The sequence below is a fragment of the Primulina huaijiensis genome, chromosome 3, assembly GCF_012295235.1.
Source record: "Primulina huaijiensis isolate GDHJ02 chromosome 3, ASM1229523v2, whole genome shotgun sequence".
Taxonomy (NCBI): domain Eukaryota; kingdom Viridiplantae; phylum Streptophyta; class Magnoliopsida; order Lamiales; family Gesneriaceae; genus Primulina; species Primulina huaijiensis.
In genome coordinates, this window is record NC_133308.1 from 24,421,879 (window position 1) to 24,446,556 (window position 24,678).

Here is a 24,678-nt window from a genome sequence, read left to right on the forward strand (position 1 = left end):
TTTATTGTGAATATCGGTAGTGTTGATCCGTCTCACAGATAAATATTCGTGAGACTGTCTTACAAGATATCAACTCATTTTCTATTATGTTAATATTTCCTTCCTTTTAGTCCATTTGGCATTGATGAAAGTGGTCGTAAGTAGGAACGAAGTCAGAAAATAGAGGTTGGGGGACAAAAAAATTAAACAATTTTAGGAGGGACAAGAGAAAATATTAAGGATGAAAATGAAAAGCACTTAGTCAATAAAATTAAAAAATTGAGAGGAGACGATCGCACGCCCTCTCTTGACTCCGTCGCTGGTTGTAATAACGACTAAATTGAGATTTGTTTCGTTTGATTAAAATTCATATTTATTTTGCACGCAGTTCCCAACCAACAAATATGGAGAATTTAAAATATTGAGAACGAATGCATTTACTCTCTCTTTATTTTGAGTATATTGAGATAACCTCATTTTATTTGCGACGTAAATTGGTTGTCTTCGTTGTGTAAGATTTATTTAGCTAAATAAAATTCAGATTCTTTTTGTTTTTTAAGGTTAAAGGACAAATATGATCACTTTAGAAAGATTTTAGGATTCAAACTCTTTTAGATCTTGAATTTATTTAATCTAATACGCAGTCAGGGAAAATTATATTTCTAATTTTAGTCTCGTTATGAGTCAATTTGTAGTATTAATGCAATAACTTGTGTTTTTTTCAAATTGAAATTGATCATCGAGAATTGTATAACTAGCGTTGTTGAGTAAGAAAATAAGTTTGGGGACTTTGTTGGTAAAGTAGCATGCCTATGTAGCTTTTTTTTAAAAAAAAAAAAAAATCTACCTAAGTAAATAAAATAAATTTAAAACCAAAGTTCACATGTTTTTAAAAATAAAATAACAAGAAATTAATAAAAACCTTCATATTCAATAACCAAAGCTTAAAATATACATCTTCTCGATGATTTTGGTTTTTCCTTTTTTTTATTTGCTTAGATAAAATATTAAAAAAATCACATTGATTATTTTCCTACCAAAAACAAAAATCCACAAATTCATTTTTCAACTCACCATATCGGGTTGTTAATTATTTTGGTGGTTAATTTCAATTTTTGGCAAAAAAAAAAAAAAAAAGACCGAGATCGAAAAGACGTACAATTTATTATGCTAAGATTATAGATTAACTCATGACATAATTAAAATTAGAGGAAAAAAATGCTAGTTAATTACGAGGCCAAAACTGTAATTTTTCTTCTCTTAATGATCGATGATCCTTGTAAGGTTCTTAAAATAAGGTATGAAAATATCAATGCTATGTAATCCATCGAAATATGAATTCGTGAAAATATCCATATAATGCATTCTTTTGATTTAGATGAAACTAATTTGTTGTGGTACAATAATTGTTTCTATAAGAATAACGATCAAAAAGTGATATTTGAGATACATTATTATCATCAGCTATAAAATCTTTCGCGCATAAATGAATTTTGTTGCAGAATATATGACAAATTACCAATTCAGGCACCGGCCCTGGCCAGGAACGCTGCCTTGTGAGGGGTCAGACTTGTCAGTTTGGGTTGGAGATAGTTACGCATGTATTCTTTATATAAATTTTTTTTGTCATTAAAAATTTTTATATATTCGGAGAGATTATATTAAAATTTTAAATTTTAAAAACGTTTTATAATATTTTTATGCTATTTAAAGTATATATAACTATAAAAAAATATTTTATTAGGGTATTATGATAGATAAGACGCAAAATTACTAAAATGAGTTTAGAATAGGTCTATTTTGAGACGGTCTCACGAATCTTTATATGTGAGACGGGTCAAGCTTACCGATATTCACAATAAAAAATAATACTCTTAGCATAAAAAGTCATATTTTTTCATGGATGACTCAAATAAGAGACCCGTCTCACAAAATACGACCCGTGAGACCGTCTCACACAAGTTTTTGCCATGAGTTTATTGACAGTTTTTATTGAACAAAAAATCAAAAAATATATTTTTGGTTTATCAAAAAACAGATCATAACACGAATATTAATTTATTTAGACGTCTTAAACTTAATAATGTAGTATATATTATTTGTAAATCGGACAAATTTTATCCTTAACATGACATTGAAAAATTTTGATTGTCATTTCTAGCTTATGACACGTGGAAAAAGCCATTAAAAATCATAACCCTACTAACCCACTAGAATTCGGAAAGTGGGATTTGGGTTGGTAAGAGGGTAGTCAATTTGAAGAGAGTTTGAAAACCTGAATTTATCTTATAGCATGCCAAGTCTTCCACTAGCACTATAAAAATCGAGGTCAAGAGGATCATTGTGATTAAGTTTTGAAGTTGACATCAACAAGTACATTTCTTGGTTTATTTATGTTTAATTTATTGTTGAGCCATTAAAAATTGATAAATGCATGTCTCGCGCCAACACAATCGTGTTGAGATATCAGGGAAATAAACGAGGTAACATTGCAGCGGAACATCATAATTAATATCAACAATGAATAAGATGACCACTAATATTTATAGTGGTTCATCCCAAGGAGATCAACTTCTCAAATCAACTTTAAAAATATCATACAAACTTATATTGGCTAATGCAGACCTTGATTTCATGTCTATTTCACTTCTAGCCACCATAGAAAACGCAAAAAAAAGTAGCATGATTCGAAAATTTTCTCAAGTGCAAAGTGGAAGATGCAGACGTAGATTCATCTGATTGGGCCCGTATACTAAACACTTCAGAGCCTCAAATCAAATAAGAAGTGGGAGATAGCTTTATCACATTAATTTAATATCTCGTCTCATGAATTTCGATTATAATTTTATTGTTAACAATGAAATAATTGACGAAATCTTAAATTCATATCTTATTAATTTACACAAAATAAAATTAAATTCAAATGCTTTCATTATTGAGTGAACATGAAATATGTTCTAATTAACATAAAATACTAAATAAATATGTAAAAGTGGATTTGAAATTTATGATATTGCTTCTCCGAAACTAAAAAAAAAGTATTTGAAAATATTAGAAATTCATGAAACTAAATGTATTTAGAAGAATTTCAATGATAATTTTTAAGAGGGTTGAGTCCACCAACATTCTACAATGATCATACAGCACTTCCGGCCCACATCGCACCTTCGCCACTATCTAATTCTACATTCACATTTCTGAGACTAGATTATCCAAGAAGCTGCTTTCGGTGTATCCTAGTACTATAAATAGGGACCTTATTTTGGGTTTTGAGACATAAGTAATCATTTGTGTCGTTATACATCGTATGGTTAACATCTTTTTAACAAAATAAAAAAGAATAGAGAACAAGAAAATGGCACAATACACCATGATTGGAGCTGCATTATCAGTCATGCTACTTGTGGACCTTGTGTTTGCCGCTAGAGTGGGAAATACGTTTAGTGAAGGAGGAGGTGGGGGTGGTGGGGGAGGTAGGGGCGGTGGAGGGGGAAGTGGGTCGGACCTTGGCTCAGGTTCAGGTTATGGGTCTGGGAGTGGTGAAGGATATGGTTCTTCCGGAAAATATTATAATGGTGGAGGCGGAGGTGGGGGTGGGGGTGGGGGTGGAGGTGGAGGCGGCGGCGGCGGCGGAGGATCAGCCAATGGTTATGGTTCGGGATATGGGTCTGGTGAGGGTGAAGGATACGGAGGTGGTGGTGGTGGAGGCAGAGGTGGAGGAGGTGGCGGAGGCATAGGAAATGGTTCAGGAAGAGGCTCAGGGTATGGGAGCGGCAGTGGCTCGGGATATGGAAGTGGAGGTGGAACAGGTGGTAGCAGTGGTGGTGGAGGTGGAAGAGGAGGAGGAGGCGGCGGTGGCAGCGCCTCAGGCAATGCCTCTGGTTATGGTAGCGGCTCTGGCAGTGGGTCTGGCTATGGTTCGGGTAATGGTGGGGATGGTAAATATGATCAGCCGTGAGCTAATAATATTTCACAGTAATAATGGAAATAAAATTGCACGGTTTCACCAACTTCAGAAGGTCCTGTTATCAAGTGGCGAACCTTGCACTTTCGTTTGTTTCATTCTCACGAGTCATTATAGATATCGTTACCAAACATGTATGTATCAGTGTGAAATAATATCATAATACCCTCAGTGTTACCTCTAGTCTCGTGCTAAATATACAAACAGTACTCACCAACCAATCCTTCCTATCCCCAACACAAAAAAAGACTCCATATAAGAACTCCTACAAACTATCTCGATCACTCTCGAAAAATGTTTTTACTCAAAATAGATAGCTAGAACCTAACAAGATATACATAAGAATATCTTTCTCTAAGAAATGGAGTCCGATTCATCTCCCTTCGTCGGGTGGTTAGTACAATCGGTGTGCTTCCAAAACAATATTGGATAAAATCAAAGGTTTGGTTTCATTTCAATCGCCCGGATCCACCATAAAATTTTCAACACAGATAATTCGGTATTTACCAGATTTAGATTTGACATATATCCACTTGTAGCAAAAATAGCTGAGCTGAGTCCTTGGGACACAGAAAACCTTGATCACTCCAAAAACCCAAAAAATTCATAAGTTGCCTAAAGTTTGACTATGCCCCCAAGACATGACAGGTGCTTAATGACATACCCGAATACAAATTGCATCAATATGACCTAATTCGAGTTAGTGATACCAATCTTCTACTAGGTTAGAATCATACGAAATGTCAACTAGCAATGAGATTTTAGGTATCACAGCAACCTACCCACAAGTTGGTGTAGGCAGTCATTTACCAATATATTCCCAAGGAAACTACTTGTAAAATTATAGAACATCATAATTCAATCAATCTAAAAGGTGGAGCATGAGAGGCTCTCAATACACCTATGAGAATAAAAACAAATTTAGAAGGCACTAACAAAGGAACGATAGAATTGAACAAGTCTACTCCATTTGCTAAACTTAGAAATAAACTAATATCAGTTAGTTTATAATGTAGTTCAGGTAAAAAATTACAACACCGTATAGACATGAATAAATGTATGAATTTGATCGATGTTTGGTATAATGTTGCTGAACCAAAAACTTCTTCAAAATACACTTGCTACCAGAAATATAGTCAATTGAAAATCTCTCAAGGAAACTTAGATTTAGCCCCATCTTGTATCAAAATTTCAGCAAAAGAAAAGATATCCAGAAATTTGCCAGCAGTTGCAACGAGGAATGAAACTTAGGATCACTCAATAACAAATTTTGATGACAGAAATAAAGGAGTATCCCATCACCTCTCCGAAACTGACGCAACTTTTTGCAATATCATGGATTCAGCTGTACGAACAGCTCTTTCAGGCCCAGTAATGGTAACTTTTCTGCAAGAAGTTATAAGGCATGAGTATATACTTGGTATGCACTCTCAACAATCAGGAGGCATGTTTTCATATTTTCATACCTATCTGAAGTCCCAGACACAAAATCACCCCTGTCAGATATCTTTACCCTAGCCCCACTAAGCTGTGAAGCAAAGAATCTCAGTGTCAAAAAAGTCACATACCAAAGTAGAATCCAAGCTTATAAACAAACCTGACTGATCTCCATGATATTACGTCCTCCGCGGCCAACTACAATCCCAATATGTTCGTCCGCAACACCAAGAGTCACAGAACTGCTATCTTCCTGCATTATAACACTACACTAGTTAGTAAAACAAACCAAATACTGAGACTACAAAGGAAGCAGAAGTATCAGTTCTCTACCATAATCACTTAATGACAGGCACTCCTGACATTCAAAAGAGACTACAAAGAGCTATTTAACAGAAACCGGTTTAACAAAATGATCCCAAATTTACAGTTGTCTATGCAAATATAAACCCCTGTAAACGTATATTTTAAAGTATTTACCATTCAAGAGTAAAGAAGAATTAATTATTATAAATATTAAAGGACCAATAGGTGGCCTACGGAAACCCAATTCTGTTACAGTAGAACATAATCTCCCCTTTAAAGAACTACACAAAGTCCATTTTTTATCAGAGAGTCCAGATACATCAATTACAATAGTTAAGTAAATAAACATGCTCGGTATGAACTACTAGACTAGCTTTGGGTAAAAATATTTCTTTGAGGCTTTAAAGCTGATAGATCTAGAAATGCAACCAAAAGATAAAACAATGCAAAATCACAACAGATCTCTTAGGGGGCAATTGTTGTTTTTCTCATTTCTGGTTTCCTTGCCTTTTTGTTCAATTTTTTTGAATAATGAGAACTACAAGTGCTTCAGGTAAAACTTGAAACAAGTGCGAGTAGGAGAAATATTCATATATATTTTCTTGAAAATTAAAAGGATAAATAGTGCATTAATAAGGTGTTATCTTTATCTTTATGCATGCGTAAATAATTTAGTTAATAAAATAATTATTAATGAAATTAACTAATATCATAAAATATCAATATCTGAAAAATATTATACATAAATAGACAAACAATATGCATAAATAACAAATAAAATAATGATAAGAAAGTATAATATGTTAACTACAATATTAAATGTTACATAAAATATTTAAAAAAGACATAAGACAAAAATAATAAAATACGCATATAATGATTATTTTATCCACGTCTTCATGAGTTCTTATTATAACTTCTTAAATATACTTTTAAATTTGTGCTAAATTCTTGTTCCTTAAATTAATTACAGATCTTCTGGTTGTGTTCTGGATTTTTCAGTTCATTATTAATCGTAAAACATGTGCTCCAAACTTGACTAAATTCAGGTTTTCAGTTTTTGGAAAAATATAAAGGGTATGTTTCTAGTACTCCAAAAATGTGTGAATGTGAACATTTCAGCAAAACGAAGGTTGACAACAGACCTTGCTAAGAGACCTGTTATTCTGAGACTTTACTCCAGCTCCGTTGGGTCTGTAGTTCATTGCACTGTATGCAACTGCTGAAAAAGGGTAATTACATCAAATGCTAAAATTTGTGACTCTGAAATGAAGTAGACACATGAAAGAAACAAAACCAAGTAAAAAAAATCAGAAAGCCTTTTTTTCGGGTACTTTATCAAGTGAAGTAACACTAGATCCTATATTTAATACTCTATTAGCAGCAATGCACAACTCACATCATATTGTTCAAACATAATGCAGTCGAGAAAATAAAAAGAAGTATCAAAAGGCAGTGTCATCGCTTTCTCTTTTTGAAAGGTAAATATTAAAATGCTTCATTTAATGGGACCAAAGAAGTGCCTCCCACGTACACTAAAAGGTGTTATGTATCATCTATACATGTGTGCACATCATCTAGCAATTAATCACACGATATGAAACTATCAATGGAATATTCATTATCTCAAAAGAATTGAACTAGCAACAGGCATAGAGCCATAGCTACCCATAAAGTACTCAATATTCCAAAAGAATTAAGAGCTCATAACAATAATTTTGCATAACTAAGGCAGCACTGCCTTTGAGTATTTTACCTCAAATTTTGGAGTACAGTATGGAAGCCATCAACTAACCGACAAGACGGAATGATAGACACTAGAAAGATGCATGCATCTTATAAAATTGAATTAGTTTGATATCTGATTCTTGATATATCTGAGCAAGACTTTACATAACGGCATTGCAGAAGCACATTCCTATGTTTAGTTCATGTTTATCTGCTGTACTTAATATCTCCGCACTGGGTGTCTAATGTCATGTCACCTTTCATGGGAATGCTTTAATCCAAGGAGTCGGTGTCTTTTAGAACGAATAACACGAAGATAAAATGAGTGAGAAGATGAAAAGAAATTTGGAAGAGGATGCTTACCTTTTATAGAGGCAAGGGCCTTAATGGTATACCATTTATTTCTACTCTGGCATGCAATAATTAGATCGTTGATATTTGTTTCACTGACCGTGTTTTATGTTCAAAATTTCATTATGTGGCTATTTGCAAAATCTGGTTCACATATTTAATCATAAAGATTAATAATATTTTATTCTATTAAGTTAGGGTGCCTACTATAGCAACTAAAATAAAAAAAAATTAATTAATTAACCACATATTAGCAATATTGATCAGTGAGGACAAAGAGCTAATCAGTAGATTCAGTACCAATACAAGAAATAAGAACAAGTGAATTATATGGGAGATCAAGATGCTAGTAGAACAAAGATTTTTTCTAATGCATAAATTTAAAAGGTTAACATATAACATGCAAAAGCAGATGGTAATCCTTCGTAGGTGAGCATTTGATTGTGAACTTCATAAAGCCTGCTAGCCTATCCATTTTATCACTCCAGCACATCAATGGGCTTCCATAATAGAGAATATCATTAACTTACACAAGGTGGGCTTGTTATGATTTGGGAAATACATATGCTCGCAAGAAACAGGATAAGTAACTATATACAAGGAAAGTTAAAGCATCACAAAAACAGTGAGGTGACATAAATTAATTGTTTGCAGTACCTAAGGTTGCTAATTATATCAAACAAAAATAACACAAAACTTCCACCAATGAGGAAGAGAAAATGGAAAAGCTTACACTAAGAAAAACTAGTACCTGCATAAGAAAATGGAGCATTCACAGATTGGTTATAGTATGAATCGGCTACCAGTTTCAGGAGGATCAGCTCAATTGCCCGCATTTGTTCTCTTAAAGTACCAGTCACTGTCACCAACCTATCATGCAGACCAGGGAAATAGTTGTCCTGGGGAGATATCTTGATTCCAGCACGAGAGTCTTCAATCAATGACCTGTTCCAAAAAGTTACAACATTGAAGCAATAGTCCAAGAGTAAATGTGAACTATAAACACATACACGATTACCCACAAAAGCACATCTGCAGATATAAAAAAAAAAATATGCGCACATGCCAATCACAAAGACCTTCAAAATAAATTCATACCAATTGCATGTTATAGCAAGCCTATAAAGCTTCAATGAATAACTCAAACAATTCCTAATCCATTTAATGTTAATTTTTTAAAAACAAAAAACTATTATGTTAATGCTACATGATGGAGCGAGTAATCTCAACTTTATAAATTTGATCCAACCTAGACAAATTTCTGCTTATAGTAGGACGGTGAATAAGAGTCCCCTCACAGGCATTCGCGGCTCTCAATCCCCTCCAACCCTAAAACAATTATCGCCCTCATGGGATGTGCAAAATTCCAATGTTCTTCCATTAAGAGCCATAGCATTTAGAAGCATGAAAAAAACCATGCACAGCACGGTGCAAGCTTGTTGCTTTCCTTAAGAGCAACATTCATGGCTCATCATTTCAACAACTCGAGCACATGGTTCCTTCAATACAAATGCAAGGTGAACTTTTAGTCATGCCTTTATCAACAAAGCCCTGATTCCTCTGGTTTTGCCTGTCATTTTCTTCTCCTTCATCATCTACCCTTCCGTCTTTGCTCTCTTCTTTTTCTCTTTTCTCTTCGATCTGTTACTAGCACTTCCTTATATCTTACTAAAACAGAATATGCATAGGCCCTCTTTTTATTTTTCTGCATATTACTTTTTTCGGCCTACTAAAATTTATAATTTGAGTGCTGAGAGTAATGATATATATGTATTTTAATGTCTGAGACAAAAAAATTATCACATCTTTTCTTTTCTAACAGTTTAAAATATCTTCCTCGTTCAAATATATAGAAGTCTCCTGCTCTATTGTTAACCTGTAACATCACTTACATGACAAAAAACTTAATATTTGTGTGTCTCGTTATCATTTGAGCTCTAAATTTAAGATCATGGAACCAAGCATTTCATCGTCTGCCTCGTAGCCTTGCAGTTAATGGTGGTTTTAGACCATATAAACAAAACGGATATACAAAATCCAACCGTGTCTACAAATTTCGGAAAAAAATATGACTCTTCAATAAATATGGAAGAAATAAATACTTGTTTTTCATTTTAGAAAGATATTGTAAGCTGTTTTGATGACAGGAAATAAATTAAGAAACACATACATTTCCCAGGTTAAGAGTTCTCTATATTGGCCAAGCAATAGGTTTAGTCAATCTCAAAAGTCCCCCATTCTATCCATTCAATACATGTCAGCATTAGTAAGCAATCTGATGATCCAGGCAAACATGAAAACCCCCACCAACCTTTTTTCTGATTGACAGGATGCTAAACACTATACTCCATATTGATTCCATTGATAAGCTGGGGTAACAGAGATTGTTTCCTCCTTCAGAATTTCAATTCTTCAAGCAACTAAATGAATTTCCCAGTCAAGCTATTTAACACGCAAGAAACTTTTTGACATAGAAAAGAAGATAAGAAATACAGCTCTTCTCTGATATTTTAAGTATTTTAAAGTCAACATAAAAATAAGAATACTTTTAGCTGCTTCTGCATTTAAGAAAATGAAATTCTGAATCTGCTGAGAGCAGATAGTAAACTATTGACTGGACATAGAGTTAAGATTGTCAAATATTTTGGCAACCTAATAACGGAGCAGCAATACACACCGATAATTAACAACTGTTGAAATAGTACGGGATCAACTTTCAGTTGACATCGAGAAGTAGGCACATTGATATGTTTTAAACATTAAAAAGGTAATTCCAGTAACACTAGATAAATGTTTTAAAAGATTTGAAAAGAAGTCATACCTTATGATGGCACCACCCTTCCCAATTATTCCACCACAAGAGCTATTGGGTACAATTAGTCTAATTTTCGATTCTGGATCAACTTCATCACCCTCCGCAGCATAAAACTAAATGCGCACAGCAATAGAATTCTTAATGCAAACTCAAATGCTCCTCTTGAAAACTGTTTAAAGTGATTCGTTACCTCATCCAGCAATTTAGAAAAAATGAGCTCCACAGCCTTTAATACTTCATCAACCATTCCGGAGACCATGATAATCCTATCGGATGTACCAGGAAAATATTCAAAGTTCCGTGACAACTGGATACGTGCTCCAGACTGGGACTGGATATCATTTATGGTTGAACCACCTTTTCCTATTACAGAACCTGCTTCAGCATTTGATAAAAGGAACCTGAGATGAGTGGTTTTCTCTGCATCGTCTGCAAATTAACAAATAAACTTTTCAGAAATGTGGAAAAGGAAAGATGCCAGTAAATTAGAAAATAAGGGCATACGTGTTCTGAAGTATAAAGAAGAGTATAACCAAGTTCCACTGCAATTTGTGAGTAAGTATCAGCCGAATATATTTCTGTTGTGGAGATCATCAGCAGATGAATCACTAAGTTTCTAATTCAGCACCACATCATACTTCATTATCTAAGCACAAATTGCCTTATGGATACTGCAGAATTAATGGGCAACTCACTTATGACATACTATTATTAAACATGCGCTTCCATCCCAAATTCTACATAAATACTGACCAAAAGGATAGGATAGTCTGACACACCACCATATTAACCCAACTTGGTTAATAACTCGTGTGTTACATACCTGATGCACAAGATTACATTTCATGGTATGTATATCGTTGACACGGTTCTATGTCCTTATCAATATACAATTCTACATGTCCCCTTGGGAGATTGATTCTAACCAGAATATTAACTTTGTTTTAGAAAGTTCAAAACTAGAAATCCCATAACATCGCCAGTAAATTTTCAACGACAAAGATGAGTAATACTGCCACATCTGTGTGCAATCACACTTTGCAAGCACAAATAACATAAGTTCAACAGTTCAGTACACAATAGTATCCTTATAAGCAAATATTTCACGTTGAACTGCCAGTCAAATAGGATTAAAGATGTTATCAGTATTAAATTGAAGTCATGCACACTAAGTCAAAGCATACAAAGAACTTCGAGGTGTAAACTATCTCTAAGAAGGTCTTATAAGAATCTCATACTAGATAAGGGTTTGAGTCTTTGTACTGGAAGATATTGGATAATATACAATTCAGGGGTTTGAGTCATTGTACAGGAGGATATTGAATAATACAAACCCCTGAACAAATCAAAGTAATTTGAATAGTCAATGATCGATATCTTCATGTGTTGCAGCTTCAACAGATCCGCTAACCAAACGTCAACAATGAAAACATTAGCATGTTGAAACTGATTATTCCACACTCCCTTAGACTTCTCCATTTTAGTTCTCCAGTTTCAACAATACTAACTGTTCCACTCCAACTTCCCAAACTTGTGAAACATGGCGCAAACTTAAGAATAATATTACTCTAGAGCATACACATTTCCTATTCAATCTTATGACAGCTATGATATCCCCATAAGAAAATCGCATCTGGCAAAATGGCAGGATAATGTGCCTCTAACATTTATGATAGAATGAAAAGGTGTTATCAAAGAGACTTTCTACTCAAGTAAGTCTACTATGCGAAACACTTAAAAATTTATATTCAAATAGATATAATTTTTTTTATAAATATCAGAAAACAAGAGAAAATAACTTGTCACAGAACAGAGATAAAGATTTCTAAAGATTAGTAGGATTAAACAACTATAATCAATATTACCAGTATTCTACACCTTTACTTCAAATACTTGCACCACCAAAATTTCATATTAAATTATTGTCTCATCAAATATATGCTCACACAAAAACTGAAGTCCTGCCTTTTTTCAAGATTTTGTCACAGATGAATAGGTTCAATTAAATTTAAATGAGAAAAATAAAGCAATCCAAGTATCCCATGGAGGAGCTCGAATTCAAGCATAAAAAGCAGAAAGTCGATTGATTTAAACTATACGGTACTTTTACAGTTGAATCAATTAAAATTTCGAAAAATAACTGAAAAAAATCCCATCACAATGCATAGATATATTTTCAAAGTAAATTTATTTTTTTGAAATAAAAATGCATGTCCCACTTCTATTAGGTAACACAACCACAGTTAATTTGTAAGTTTTCCAAAAACAGTGCACGAAACTGCAGTAACTATACTTCAGTTTCTACTTCAGTTTCAGCGCACCTTGGTTCCGGCAACCAAAGTCAAACACCTGTCTCTAATTACCCAAAATTTACACAAAATCTCCAATACTAGGATTCTACAAGGCTCTGAACGACAATAACATGTAGCGTAAAAAACACACACATTACATTAACCTCGGGTCACATTTCCAAGTCACGCAGCAATTCAAAAACGAAAGTAAGTAAAGTGCAGATTTACAGCTCAACACTTCCCAAACTAAACAGATCCAGGACCACGGATCTTCAGCAAATCGTAGAAAAAAATTAACAAAATAACAAAAAAATGGATCCGGCACCACATGGCACGCGCATTTACAATTTACACGTGAATTAGCGTCCAGACCTGGAGAAGGGGACGATTTGCGAGGCGGCGACCGATTCTGCTGAGATTCGGACGACGACGAATTGTAGAGAGATTCCTTCCCTTCCGCAGCCAAGGATTCCATCCTCTCTGTATGTACAGCTATATGAATCTACTTTCTGGTATATATATATATATATATATATATTGATACAGAGTTGAAAATGGCGATTTGGAGAAATCCGTATAGGTGGTAGATATAGAGATTTTTGTGTATAGATAGATAGAGTGAGAGAGAAGTTCAGGTGTTGAAAGAGGCGCTGTAAGAAATGAGAATGAGGGAGGTGGATTCAAGCAAATGGGGAACTATGGGACTTCGCCGCTTGGGATGGGCTAAAATCTTCTACGATAGCTAACCTGGCGCATAGGCTGGAACGGCACTGGGACTTGCACCCGACCCATTCGGAGTTTTTTGATCTGTTTAATTTTAAAATCAATCTAAACTGTGATCAACTAAAAATCAATGAATTAATATTAAATATACAACATATATATCATACATCGATATTTACAACAATTATATCGTGAGCTTTTGCTATTATTTCGTCATATTTTGTCTTGAATTTATATGATATTTTGATAGATGTAATTTTTTTTATTGAATTTTTTTATGTTTTAAGATTTGTTGCACAAATATCGTTATATTTAGATAATAACTCGAAATCAATACATACTACCGACTTGGTTCGATTTGTTTTATCCAATTATCCGAGAAATTTGATAGTCCAAATAGTGAGTCTCATGTGAGACCGTCTCACGGATTTTAATCTGTGAGACGGGTCAACCCTACCCATATTCACAATAAAAAGTAATACTCTTAGCATAAAAAGTAATACTTTTTCATGGATGACCCAAATAAAAGATCCGTCTCACAAAAACGACCCGTGAGACCGTCTCACACAAGTTTTTGTCTAGTCCAAAATATTGTTTGGGTCGCTTTGAATCATAAATTATATAAAAAGTAAAAATATGTTGAAAATGATTATGCAATATAATAGTGCTATGATGACAATATGAAGTAGTCGAGAGCCAATGAATTTTCAATTTTTTATCTTGAATTTTCATTCATAATATTTTGTATTTTATTTTAATTGGTAAATCTTGATTTGAAACATTCGAATAAGTCATTAAAAATATGTAAAAATGTTTCTAGAAAGTTATTTAAATATCATGGTAAGAGATGAAACTTATTTATAACTTTGTTTTAGTCATCTCATCAATAAATTATTTAATAAAATTTTCATGAAAAATTGTTTATGAAATTGTCACTTCAAGATTTTAAAAAATGGAGTATGAATGTATGATTATTTTTTTTATGTTGTACTCGAATAAAAACTTCGTCAAAGAAATTTATATGGGTTTTTTCTGTCAAATGACAATTTATAATATTTAAATTATTATTATTATTATTTTTTTTTAAATGTTTTGTTTTTTTAAAAAAATTGATAAAATAAATATCGTATTTTATCATTTAAAAACTCTATTTTTTCAAATTCATTTCAAACCTAAGAAAAGGCAGATATGACCCTACTTATAATTTATCTCTACTTGAGCAAAATATATATTTATAACAATTGTTTAATCATTATTATTATTAGATGGCAAATACTTGTGTGAGACGATATCACGTGTTGTATTTTGTGAGACAGATATCTTATTTTGGCCATCCATAAAAAATTATTAATTTTTATGCTAATATCATTACCTTTTATTGTGAATATCGGTAGGGTTAATCCGTTTCACATATAAAGATTCGTGAAACCATCTCACAAAAAACATATTCTTATTAGAAAACTGTGGAACACGCGATAAGTGTGTTCCATTAAAACAAAAGAATGAAGTAGTTTTTCTATTTGATTTTAAAAAAATATATAAAATTTAAAATTGAAATGATAAGAGATAAAATAAAATATAAATAAATCATTTATTATAATATAATAAAGCCATTCAGTTATGCCATCTCTAAGCTTATTTATCTCCAATGGGGCTGCGTTATTTCAACTCCATTTCTCCTTTTTTTTTAAATAAATTTTTAATTTTTTTATTTATATTTATTATGAATATTTGTTTTTAAATTATAAATTTTATTTAAATAATAATATAATATTTATTTTATTATGTTAACAATTAGATATTTAATCATAAAAATTATAAATTAATAATTTTTGATTTTTAAAATATTTTTTATTTATTTAGTTATTAATATTTAAAAACTAATTCGTTTTTATGATTTTTAATTAATATAATGTAATATAAATAAAAGAAAATTTAATATAACAATAAAATTCATAAGTAAAATAAAAAGAATATTTCGAGAATATTCTTTTTGGTGTAAGATTTGAAGTAAATGGGTTGGAGATGAATATTGTATTTGGTGCAGAAATCGCACTATTTTAGTGTAAAATTTACACCAAAATAGATTTTGTGGTTGGAGATGACCTTAGTTTGATAAGATAAATAGTGATTCAGGTAAATTAAAAATCACATCATTATTTTATATATTTTGTATAGAGTATTCTATTAATTATGATGATAAATATAATAATAATGTTAATAATTTGATTTTGTTTAAAAAAGTAAACTATAATTGTTATTTTGATGATATGTGTATATTTATTTAGATTTTAAGTTTTGGAAAATACATTTTTCGTATATTTATAAAAATTTTATATGTTTGTTTAAATTTTAAATTTGTATAAATATAAATATATATATATATATATTTACTTATATAAATATTTAAATTATAAATATTTTTACTTATATAAATATTTAAAATATTTAAAATCTTTATAATTTAAAATGTGTTATTTAATTTTTGTATAATTTAACGATTTTTCTGTACGATTAGATTTAATTGATTGAACCAGTTAATTTATTTTCAAAGTAAATCGATTTGATTCTAGGTCTGATTATAAAAAATTGATTAATATCACAAAATTCATAGATTGCCGAACCCCGGGAAATCATAGGATTAAATTTCAAATCCGATAGGTTTAATTCTGCTGATCCTGACCGTCAAAAGTTTTGTGAAATCAACAGTTACAATCCATGATCCGGGTTTCCTAGAATGCACCAATCATAGCGACCTTCTGTACACTATATATCGTTTGTTGCCCCGAAAAGACTCATTGCACACTCGGACACAGCAATTCCAATTTCAGCTTTTCACAATTTTCATTTCCTCTCTGTGCGATTACGATGACGGCGAAAGGAGAGAAGAAGCCAGCTGAGAAGAAGCCAGCGGAGAAGAAGCTCGCCGCCGAGAAGGCCCCCGTTGCAGAGAAGAAGCCGAAGGCCGGGAAGAAACTACCCAAGGACGGCGGCGCCATCGCCGGAGACCATAAGAAGAAGCGCGCGAAGAAGAGCACCGAGACCTACAAGATGTACATCTTCAAGGTGCTGAAGCAGGTCCACCCCGACATCGGGATATCGAGCAAGGCTATGGGGATAATGAACAGTTTCATCAACGACATTTTCGAGAAGCTGGCCCAGGAGGCGTCGCGCCTCGCGAGGTACAACAAGAAGCCGACCGTCACCTCTCGTGAGATCCAGACCTCCGTGAGGCTCGTGCTGCCCGGTGAACTGGCGAAGCACGCCGTCTCCGAGGGGACCAAAGCCGTCACCAAATTCACCAGCTCATGAAGAAATTTTACTGGATTTTTTCCCCGATTTCTTTCTTCTGAATCTTAGGGTTTTGGGTGCTATTGAATGATTCAGGGTTGTTAGGTTTTGGTGACTGACTACATAATTTCTTTGTCATCTTGTTTGATTAACTAATGAAATTGGTGGGTTTATGCATGTTTTCTCTTAATACTATTGATTTGGACTCAATCTAAAAAGTCTGAATTGAATGTGATTTTTATTTTGTTAAGATTTTAACACATTTTTTGTAGCAAGAATTCCTAACTTGAATTTAGTAGCATTTTGGTGCAAGAAACGTGACATTTTTCAGGCTAAAAATCAGTAATCGGTATAAACTGAGGACTCGAAGTTGACGGGCAAGAACAAGAAACGACATGCTGATATTACTCGCAAACACAAGTAAACATGGATTTGAACTGCTAAGTTTATCTGTCTGTACTGATTTCTGGAGATTTTTGTGATTGATTTTGATGTATCCTGTAAATTTTTGGTAACACGAATTGAAAATCTGTGCAACAATAAGTAGTTATCAGTGAGCGTGGAGACTGCGTAAAGGCTAAGAATACACAAATTGTATTTGTGGTTGGTTTAGTCGGGATTTTTGAGCCATTAAAACCGAGTAGTAGTGAATGTTTGTTTGCATGGAATTTGGAATTGGAAAAAAATAATTTAGAAAATTTTAATATTAGATGAGATTTAGGACGACTCCAACGCTGTCATTTTGGCGCAGCGTTCAATGCTCCAACCCCTCTCCCCTACGCCAAATTTGGCGCGGGAGAACCCTGCGCCAATTTTTTTTTTTTTTTAAATGTGTATTTATTATAAATATTAGTATTAAAAATTGTAAATATTATAAAATAATAATATAATATTTATTTTAATAATTAGATATTTAATTCTAAAAATTTTAAAAAATATAATTGTTGATTTTTAAAATATTTATTTATGTTAATTATTAATATTTAAAAACTAATTTGATTTAATGATTTTTAATTAATATAATTTAATACAATAACTAAAATGAAAAATATAATTGAAATACAAATGCAATTTGAAACACAAAATTCAAATACAAATACAATAAAGAAAAATAAATTTAGAAGATAAACTTAAATATTATTATTTAAATTTATTAATAATAAAACATTAGTCATAATTTAAATATATTAAATAAAATATAATAATTAAAATATGTAAAGTATATGGAATATTTCGAGAATATTCTTTTTGGTGTAAGATTTGAAGTAAATGTGTTGGAGATGGATGTTGTATTTGGTGCAGAAATGACACTATTTTAGTATAAAATTTACACCAAAATAGATTTTGTGGTTGAAGATGATCTTAGTTAGTATTTGTAAATGTTAAAAAATAAATTTTTTTTAGTGTTTGTAAACACTCTTCAACTTACTTTAACTAACTGAAATCCCTCGTTTAGAAAAGTTATAACTTGTAAATTAGGATGAAAATACAATATAAATCTCTTGTTTTCTGATTCGTTCATCCACTTTCCTCATTTTTATTCATACTTTGTCGATCTATTCGATCTGTTTGACTTCAAGTTTTCCCAACAAATTCCAAGTTCTTGCAAATAGTAAATAACCCAAGTCATCCTCCTTTCTTTGTTCTATGAAGTTGTATGATAGAGCCATTTGATTTTTGATTTTACAACTAATCTAGCAAGTGGGTTTAGTCAGATCTTAAAGACCAATGGTTTGTCAAAAATTTTTATTTAACTTGTGGATTTTTTTACAAGAAATTTACATGTTTAGATTGATGATTTTGCTAAGCATTTCAGTCAAATAGAGTGTGAGGAATCGTGGAATTGAAACTAGAACTGTATCTTAGAAACCGAAACCAAATTGTAGACTTATGGTTCGGTTCCGGTTATCTTAGAAACCGAAACCAAATTGTAGACTTATGGTTCGGTTCCGATAAAAACCGGAACCGGAACAAATCAAGCCAAACCGTAAATTAATACTAAATTTGAAGAAATTATAGCGTACACCTTAGATAATCCAATAAATTTGTATTAGAACTGAGGTAAAAACTTGTGTGAGACAGTCTCACGGGTCGTATTTTGTGAGATGAATATCTCATTTGAGTCATCTATAAAAAAAATTATTATTTTTTATGCTAAAAGTATTACTTTTTATTGCGAATATCGGTAGGATTGACCCGTCTCACAGATAAAGATTCATGATATCGTCTCACAAGTGATCTACTTCATAACTGAAAGCATATGAAATTGAACCGAAATCGTAATCGTTTGATTTCATGTTCCAACTTTAATTGGTCGATTATGTAATTGGAACTATTGGTTTAGAACCGTAATCAAGGCTGAAGTAAAAGGTGTCATATATAAAAAAAATTTATACACAATTCCAAAGTTTTTGGTAATTTGAACATTCAATATTTAAAGTCTTTATTGGTTTTATTTATTTTTAATTGAGATAATATTAATTAATTATAGTATTGTCATTATTATCTATCAAAATGATTAATAAAATAAAGAATTTGGGTTCGGGTGTCCGAACTATAGAATAAATTAGTGTTTGATTAATAATTCAAAATTTTATTTTCTTTAACAATATTTTATGAAATTATCCAATATAATTTATGTGGTTAACGTGGTTGTAAGCACAGATTTAGGGAATGGGCGAATGAGAATTTGTGTTTAAAAGCTAAAACCATGAAGTTTTGTTTATTTCATCGGACGCATGCATCCCACTCCCAGTGCTACTGGATTCATCGCACACCACACCTTGCTATCCATTCCCTCTGCGAAGCAGCACCTCATCTCGAAAAACTGGTTACTCGATTCACCTGATAGCTGATTTTTTACAGATTAATTGTTGAAAATGGCATCATTTTGCTGCGCGCATTCAAATCCAATTTCGTTCATCTTCAAGAACCCTAGAAATTCAAATTCCCAGCATGTATCCGTATTGTCAAGGTTAGACGATTCTTTCGGATCCAGGCTCCGAGTTATGGCGGATTCTGCTCCCAGAGCGAAGTTTGTGGCTCGCCGAACCCAATCCGTTTCCGTAAGGCAGCTACAACGCCCCCTGAGTAACGAATACATACTCTCATACTGTTCTACTATTTTTTTTTGGTTTTGAATGATGTGCGATGCGGTGATGAGGGGAATGATTATTCAGGTGATTGTAGAGCTTGCCCGGTGTTTTTGAAGTTGGTGTTATTTAATGGTATCTAATGTGTGATATTTATGTGCATTCTACGTTTTCGCAGCATGCTTAGACTGTTTTTTTCACTAAATCTTCATTGCAATTTTTCAATAAAATTATTAAGTTGGTTGTTAAGTGATGTAATGTTTTCTTAAATAATGTAAATTTTATAAGAACGTGTGGTTTTCTGTAAACGGATCTGTAGTGTTGTAATTGTATTATTCAAGACTGATGTGATAATTATTTGGCATTCTTGAATGGTGAATTGCTCAACTTAAATGTTTGAGTTGTGTTGGTTGTTTCTCAGTTGAGTATATGCGCCTGCCGGCAAGTCAGTACTCGGTACTGGATGCTGAGAGAATAGAGCGGGTGGATGATAGCACATTCAGGTGTTACGTCTATAGATTTAAGTTTTTTGCGTTTGAAGTGTGCCCTGTTTTGTTGGTGAAAGTGGAGGAGCAGCCTAATGGTTGCTGCATTAAGCTCTTGTCCTGTAAGGTATCACCTTCTTTTCTGCCGATTCTGTTGTGTTTCATGAACTCTGGCTGTATTTATTCTTCTATATAAATTATTGTTGATGCCATAAATGAAAACTGCATGGACATTGATCCAAGAGTTGTGCTGGGGAAATTCTTGTTTCCTTGCATTTATGCCCTATCCCACTGTTTGACAGAGATTATGGATATTTATGTGGTGATTAACTGTGGTGATGTTTATGTCAGCTCGAGGGCTCACCAATTGTTGTTGCACAGAATGACAGATTTGACGGTAAGCATGTTTTTGTATTTGCATTTCGTTATTAAAGTATGCTAATTCACTCTTCCAAAAGAACTGTTTCGTGTTCGTTACCTTTTCCATTCACATTGGCATTCTGTTTGGAACAATTTTTTCAGTTCTAGTCAGTCACTCAAAAAATAATTTATGTTGAAAGTTCAGATTAAGAAACTTGCTTACTATATATTATTTTTTACAGAAGGAGTTTAAGAATCAAATTTGGAATGAGATTTAACCCCTGGTTGTTAAAGCTAACACTGAGTATACCTAATATTCCTGATGAGCAAATTTCATTTGACTCCTAAGAATATTAAGAGTTGTGATTCTATTACTACGATAATGGTAAGTTTGAGGGATCATATCCGAACGAATCTTGAATCACGCATTTAAAGAAAATCAAATTTCAGATTGGATAATTTATAAATAACTCAAGATCGTGGTGGGCCTTCTACACAGTTTGAGAATCATAGTTCTTGGAAAATCGAAGAGTGTGATTAATTCATATGACAATAAATTGTGAATATAATTCTTGAAGTTGTAATTATTATTGGAAATTAGACTTTAGGGTTTACTATTTAGTAGCGTACTATAAGGAATATACTAAGAGGAAATCACATTCTGTAATTAATCTCCTATGTAACTAAAAATAGCCCAACACTCGTATGTAAAGAAAATTTTATCTGCCTAGTGCCTATCCTACCTAATGTAGCCTCTTTTCTTTTACATTTTATCTTAATATTGATTTATTTGTGTATTTACCCCAAAATTAAGAAGTATGACAATGATTCATTGCTTTAGGAATTGTGTTTCCATGCCATGAGACGGTGTCGGTGTTATCCACCTCTTATAATTGAAATACAATACAATTATGTTGTTTAGTGCTTTTTTTAAATTTTGAATTAAATTATATAATTTTTCCAGGAGTTCTTTGACACTAATTTGGTATGGGCATGCAGCTTCAATGGAGAACAAGATATCATGTGATAGCACAAGAAGAGACATATCGGTTCAGAATCTTACATCAAATGCAGTCATAGAGGTAATGATTAGCAAGGGTTTTGTTTATGTTATATAAGTAGTTGAATAGAATCTAATCGATTTCCTCAAATTATTTTGTGACGTTGGTATGTACCTTAAAGGTCAACGTAGAAGTTCCTTTTGCATTTCGAGCAATCCCGACACAGGCCATTGAATCTACGGGCTCTCAAGTGCTAGAACAGATATTGAAGGCGATGCTTCCCCGGTTTATGTCGCAGGTTTATTGACATAAATATCCATTAAGTTTTTTTGTTGCGTTTTATTACAAGCTAGTGTGATTGCTCTCCTGCCTTAGTCATTCTCATCATTTTCTCCACTCATGAAATGGAGATAAATGAGTTGAGGTAAAGAAAGAGTACTATTTAATTCGGGGAGTCACTTCCAGGGTCTCATTTTCTGAATCATTGTTTTTGGTTTGTTCAGTGGTGTGTACTGTGTTTTTTTTTTTTGGGCACAAATAACGTGGTTTCTTGCCCTTATGAATTTGTTTCCAGTTAGAGAAGGATTATACTGCTTGGGCTTCCGGAGACACATCTAGGCAGCCTCTTGGGACGGGCCAGATTTAAATTCTAGTGCGAGTTGTGAGTGAACTTCTGTAATATGTAGTGTAGACTATTTGATTAATTTGGGTACATCAACATGATTTTGTTTCTATTGTTATTTTCGTATCATGTTCATCCGAATGCATATTTAGTCAAGTTCAATTATGAAATTGCTTGTGTTAGCATAAATGTGAGACTAGCTAAATGTTGGCTTTGTAAAAACCTTTTAAGCATAATCTTTTGAGGTAAAATGGGTATTTGATAAATGACAACTTTTCATCTTCGTATCCTTGCATTTGTAATCTTGTATTGATGAGCTTCGTAGTGCTAGAATGGTCCAAAGACCGTGACACACATTTTTCCGACACTTATATCTGAGTTGTCAAGGTGATAATGTTCATACTGGTCACTTATATCTAAGTTTTCATGGTGCCTTGCATGGTACCGACAACGATATGTGCATTTCTTGGAATGAGATTTGAAAGGAGGATAATCAAGTTACTTGTCAAGGTTAAGGTAGGTCCAAGGATGCAAGGTTGGACTCTTAAAATAGCTAAAGTTGTTATTCTACTATGGTATTTGTGAAACCTGGGGACTGGACACAGATAATAATATGCTATGAATAACTCTTTGGAAGTAAGTAAATTCAACTTGAATTTAACTGCATGCGACATGTTATGAGAATGCGAGATATTATGAGAAACTATGGTTCAAGGAAAATCTCGTGTTAATAATTCATTTTTGGTCCATTATCTTTTTTTTTTTTTTTTGGTCTTTTTGCCGATGTGACATAACGCTCGAATTCAAAGTGTTACATCAGCTGTCTCACAAAAAAACGATTAAAGTTATCAAATATTGAAAGGTAAATAATTAAGATTAATTTTGATTATATATAATACTAAAATTGCAAAGGGTCAAATATAGATAATTAAAATTACTATAATTTTCCTTAAAAAGTATATTTATTGAGCTTCTAGTTCTGCTATTCTTTTGAACACATTAAAAGTATTTTTTCCTCATCATTTTACACGAACACCAAAATGGTTCTCTTTTATTTTACGAAGTACTCAGAAATCTGCTTAATAAAAGATTTTCGTGAGCGAGTGTTTCGGAGTTCAAGATAGTCCAATAATTTTGATAGGCGAAGATACGAGCCCTCGTCTCGGTCTCTGTTATCATGTAAATTATGAAAGAAAAAATATGGCATTCTAATTTAATTCCTAAAAAAATAAATTTATACATGTAATTGAGATAAAAATATTGTAGTAAGATAATAAAAAAATTAAATGTTCCGAGTATCCAGTACATTATCCTAATTATCAAGTAAAATGTTATAACTATCTAATAAATCATAAGTTACAAAAATGAAATTTTATTTCATACAATCTCCTACAAGATACAAATGTCCCTTTCGAAATAATTTCCTGTTTCGGATGGACGGTGAAGGAACAAAAATATTAACTTTTCATAGAGTGTCTAAAAAATATATAAAGAACTTGTATAATCCAATGATATTGAAGGTTTTCTGTATAATTCCAAAAGCCAAATAGGTGGCGGAAAATGATCAGTTTAAAAACAAAAAGGAAGAAGAAAATACGAAAGTAAATCGATATACTTTGTGAGTTGTAGTTGGGTGGTTGCTGGATTTCAAGCGATGATGCGAGTCATGAGGCCGGGGAGCATATAATATATATTTGGGAAAGGGAAGGGAGACAACTCTGCATTGGCTACTTTTTGAACCTAACGTGGAAGCTCAGTTCTTCTGGACCCTATGCCTTTTCCCTTATGCTAGTGGACATGCATGCACAAATTATTGAACTTTTTGGGTCATGAAACATCATAATATCCGGTCAAGAAACTTTAAATTGACATCATTGTGCAACTTTTGATTAGATTATTTAAAACAACATAGAACGCATCCACTCAATTGCTCAATCTTTACATAATATAGTTTTTTTTTATGAGATGGAAACCTGTCATTGATATTATTCGGTGTACACTAGGTAAACATTTGGATTAACGCAATATCTTACAAGTCACATTGGACAAGCTCTGTGTGCAAGCTCGTCCGAAATGGTATTGATATGTGGAATCAAATTCATAACTATTGGTTAAACACTTATTTACTCTATCAACTCGGACACCTGTTGAAAGTCTTGAGACACATAAGTTAGATTATTACATGCCCCATATGTATTTATGGTGCGGGAAATGTAACACAATATGGGAGTAG

General features: G+C 32.7%; 3 protein-coding genes across 4 annotated transcripts; 2 read left to right on the plus strand and 1 right to left on the minus strand.

Annotated features, from left to right (window-relative positions):
- Positions 1-4,891: 4,891 nt before the first annotated feature.
- On the minus strand, positions 4,892-13,581 carry LOC140973961 (protein BTR1). Of its 2 annotated transcripts, none has more exons than XM_073437129.1 (8): positions 13,244-13,581; positions 10,771-11,009; positions 10,587-10,693; positions 8,517-8,710; positions 6,832-6,905; positions 5,541-5,633; positions 5,410-5,471; positions 4,892-5,329 (listed from the first exon to the last, which is right to left on the minus strand). In XM_073437129.1, the coding sequence occupies exons 1-8, from the start codon at positions 13,344-13,346 to the stop codon at positions 5,242-5,244; spliced, it is 960 nt and encodes a 319-aa protein (XP_073293230.1). In that variant the 5' UTR covers positions 13,347-13,581; the 3' UTR covers positions 4,892-5,241. The 2 variants fall into 2 exon arrangements, with proteins under 2 accessions (XP_073293230.1, XP_073293229.1); XM_073437128.1 differs by having other exon boundaries at positions 6,832-6,908.
- Positions 13,582-16,400: 2,819 nt separating this feature from the next.
- On the plus strand, positions 16,401-17,062 carry LOC140972291 (histone H2B-like). The gene has a single exon (XM_073434740.1). It carries the CDS (start codon positions 16,463-16,465, stop codon positions 16,904-16,906), a length of 444 nt encoding a protein of 147 aa, XP_073290841.1. The 5' UTR covers positions 16,401-16,462; the 3' UTR covers positions 16,907-17,062.
- A 2,541-nt stretch (positions 17,063-19,603) lies between these two features.
- Positions 19,604-22,711, plus strand: LOC140973962 (uncharacterized). Its single transcript, XM_073437130.1, has 6 exons — positions 19,604-19,975; positions 20,399-20,589; positions 20,814-20,859; positions 21,822-21,904; positions 22,005-22,121; positions 22,398-22,711. The coding sequence occupies exons 1-6, from the start codon at positions 19,765-19,767 to the stop codon at positions 22,467-22,469; spliced, it is 720 nt and encodes a 239-aa protein (XP_073293231.1). The 5' UTR covers positions 19,604-19,764; the 3' UTR covers positions 22,470-22,711.
- Positions 22,712-24,678: the final 1,967 nt, after the last annotated feature.

Excerpts from the sequence above, each read along its gene's own strand:
- LOC140973961 (XM_073437128.1), bottom strand. The coding sequence starts at position 13,346 with ATGGAATCCTTGGCTGCGGAAGGGAAGGAATCTCTCTACAATTCGTCG. Across the intron at positions 11,010-13,243 it reads CAAATCGTCCCCTTCTCCAG|ACGATGCAGAGAAAACCACT; the intron begins GTCTGGACGCTA and ends GTTAATTTGCAG. Across the intron at positions 10,694-10,770 it reads TTTCTAAATTGCTGGATGAG|TTTTATGCTGCGGAGGGTGA; the intron begins GTAACGAATCAC and ends GTGCGCATTTAG.
- LOC140972291 (XM_073434740.1), top strand. The coding sequence starts at position 16,463 with ATGACGGCGAAAGGAGAGAAGAAGCCAGCTGAGAAGAAGCCAGCGGAG.
- LOC140973962 (XM_073437130.1), top strand. The coding sequence starts at position 19,765 with ATGGCATCATTTTGCTGCGCGCATTCAAATCCAATTTCGTTCATCTTC. Across the intron at positions 20,590-20,813 it reads TTAAGCTCTTGTCCTGTAAG|CTCGAGGGCTCACCAATTGT; the intron begins GTATCACCTTCT and ends TGTTTATGTCAG. Across the intron at positions 21,905-22,004 it reads CATCAAATGCAGTCATAGAG|GTCAACGTAGAAGTTCCTTT; the intron begins GTAATGATTAGC and ends TGTACCTTAAAG.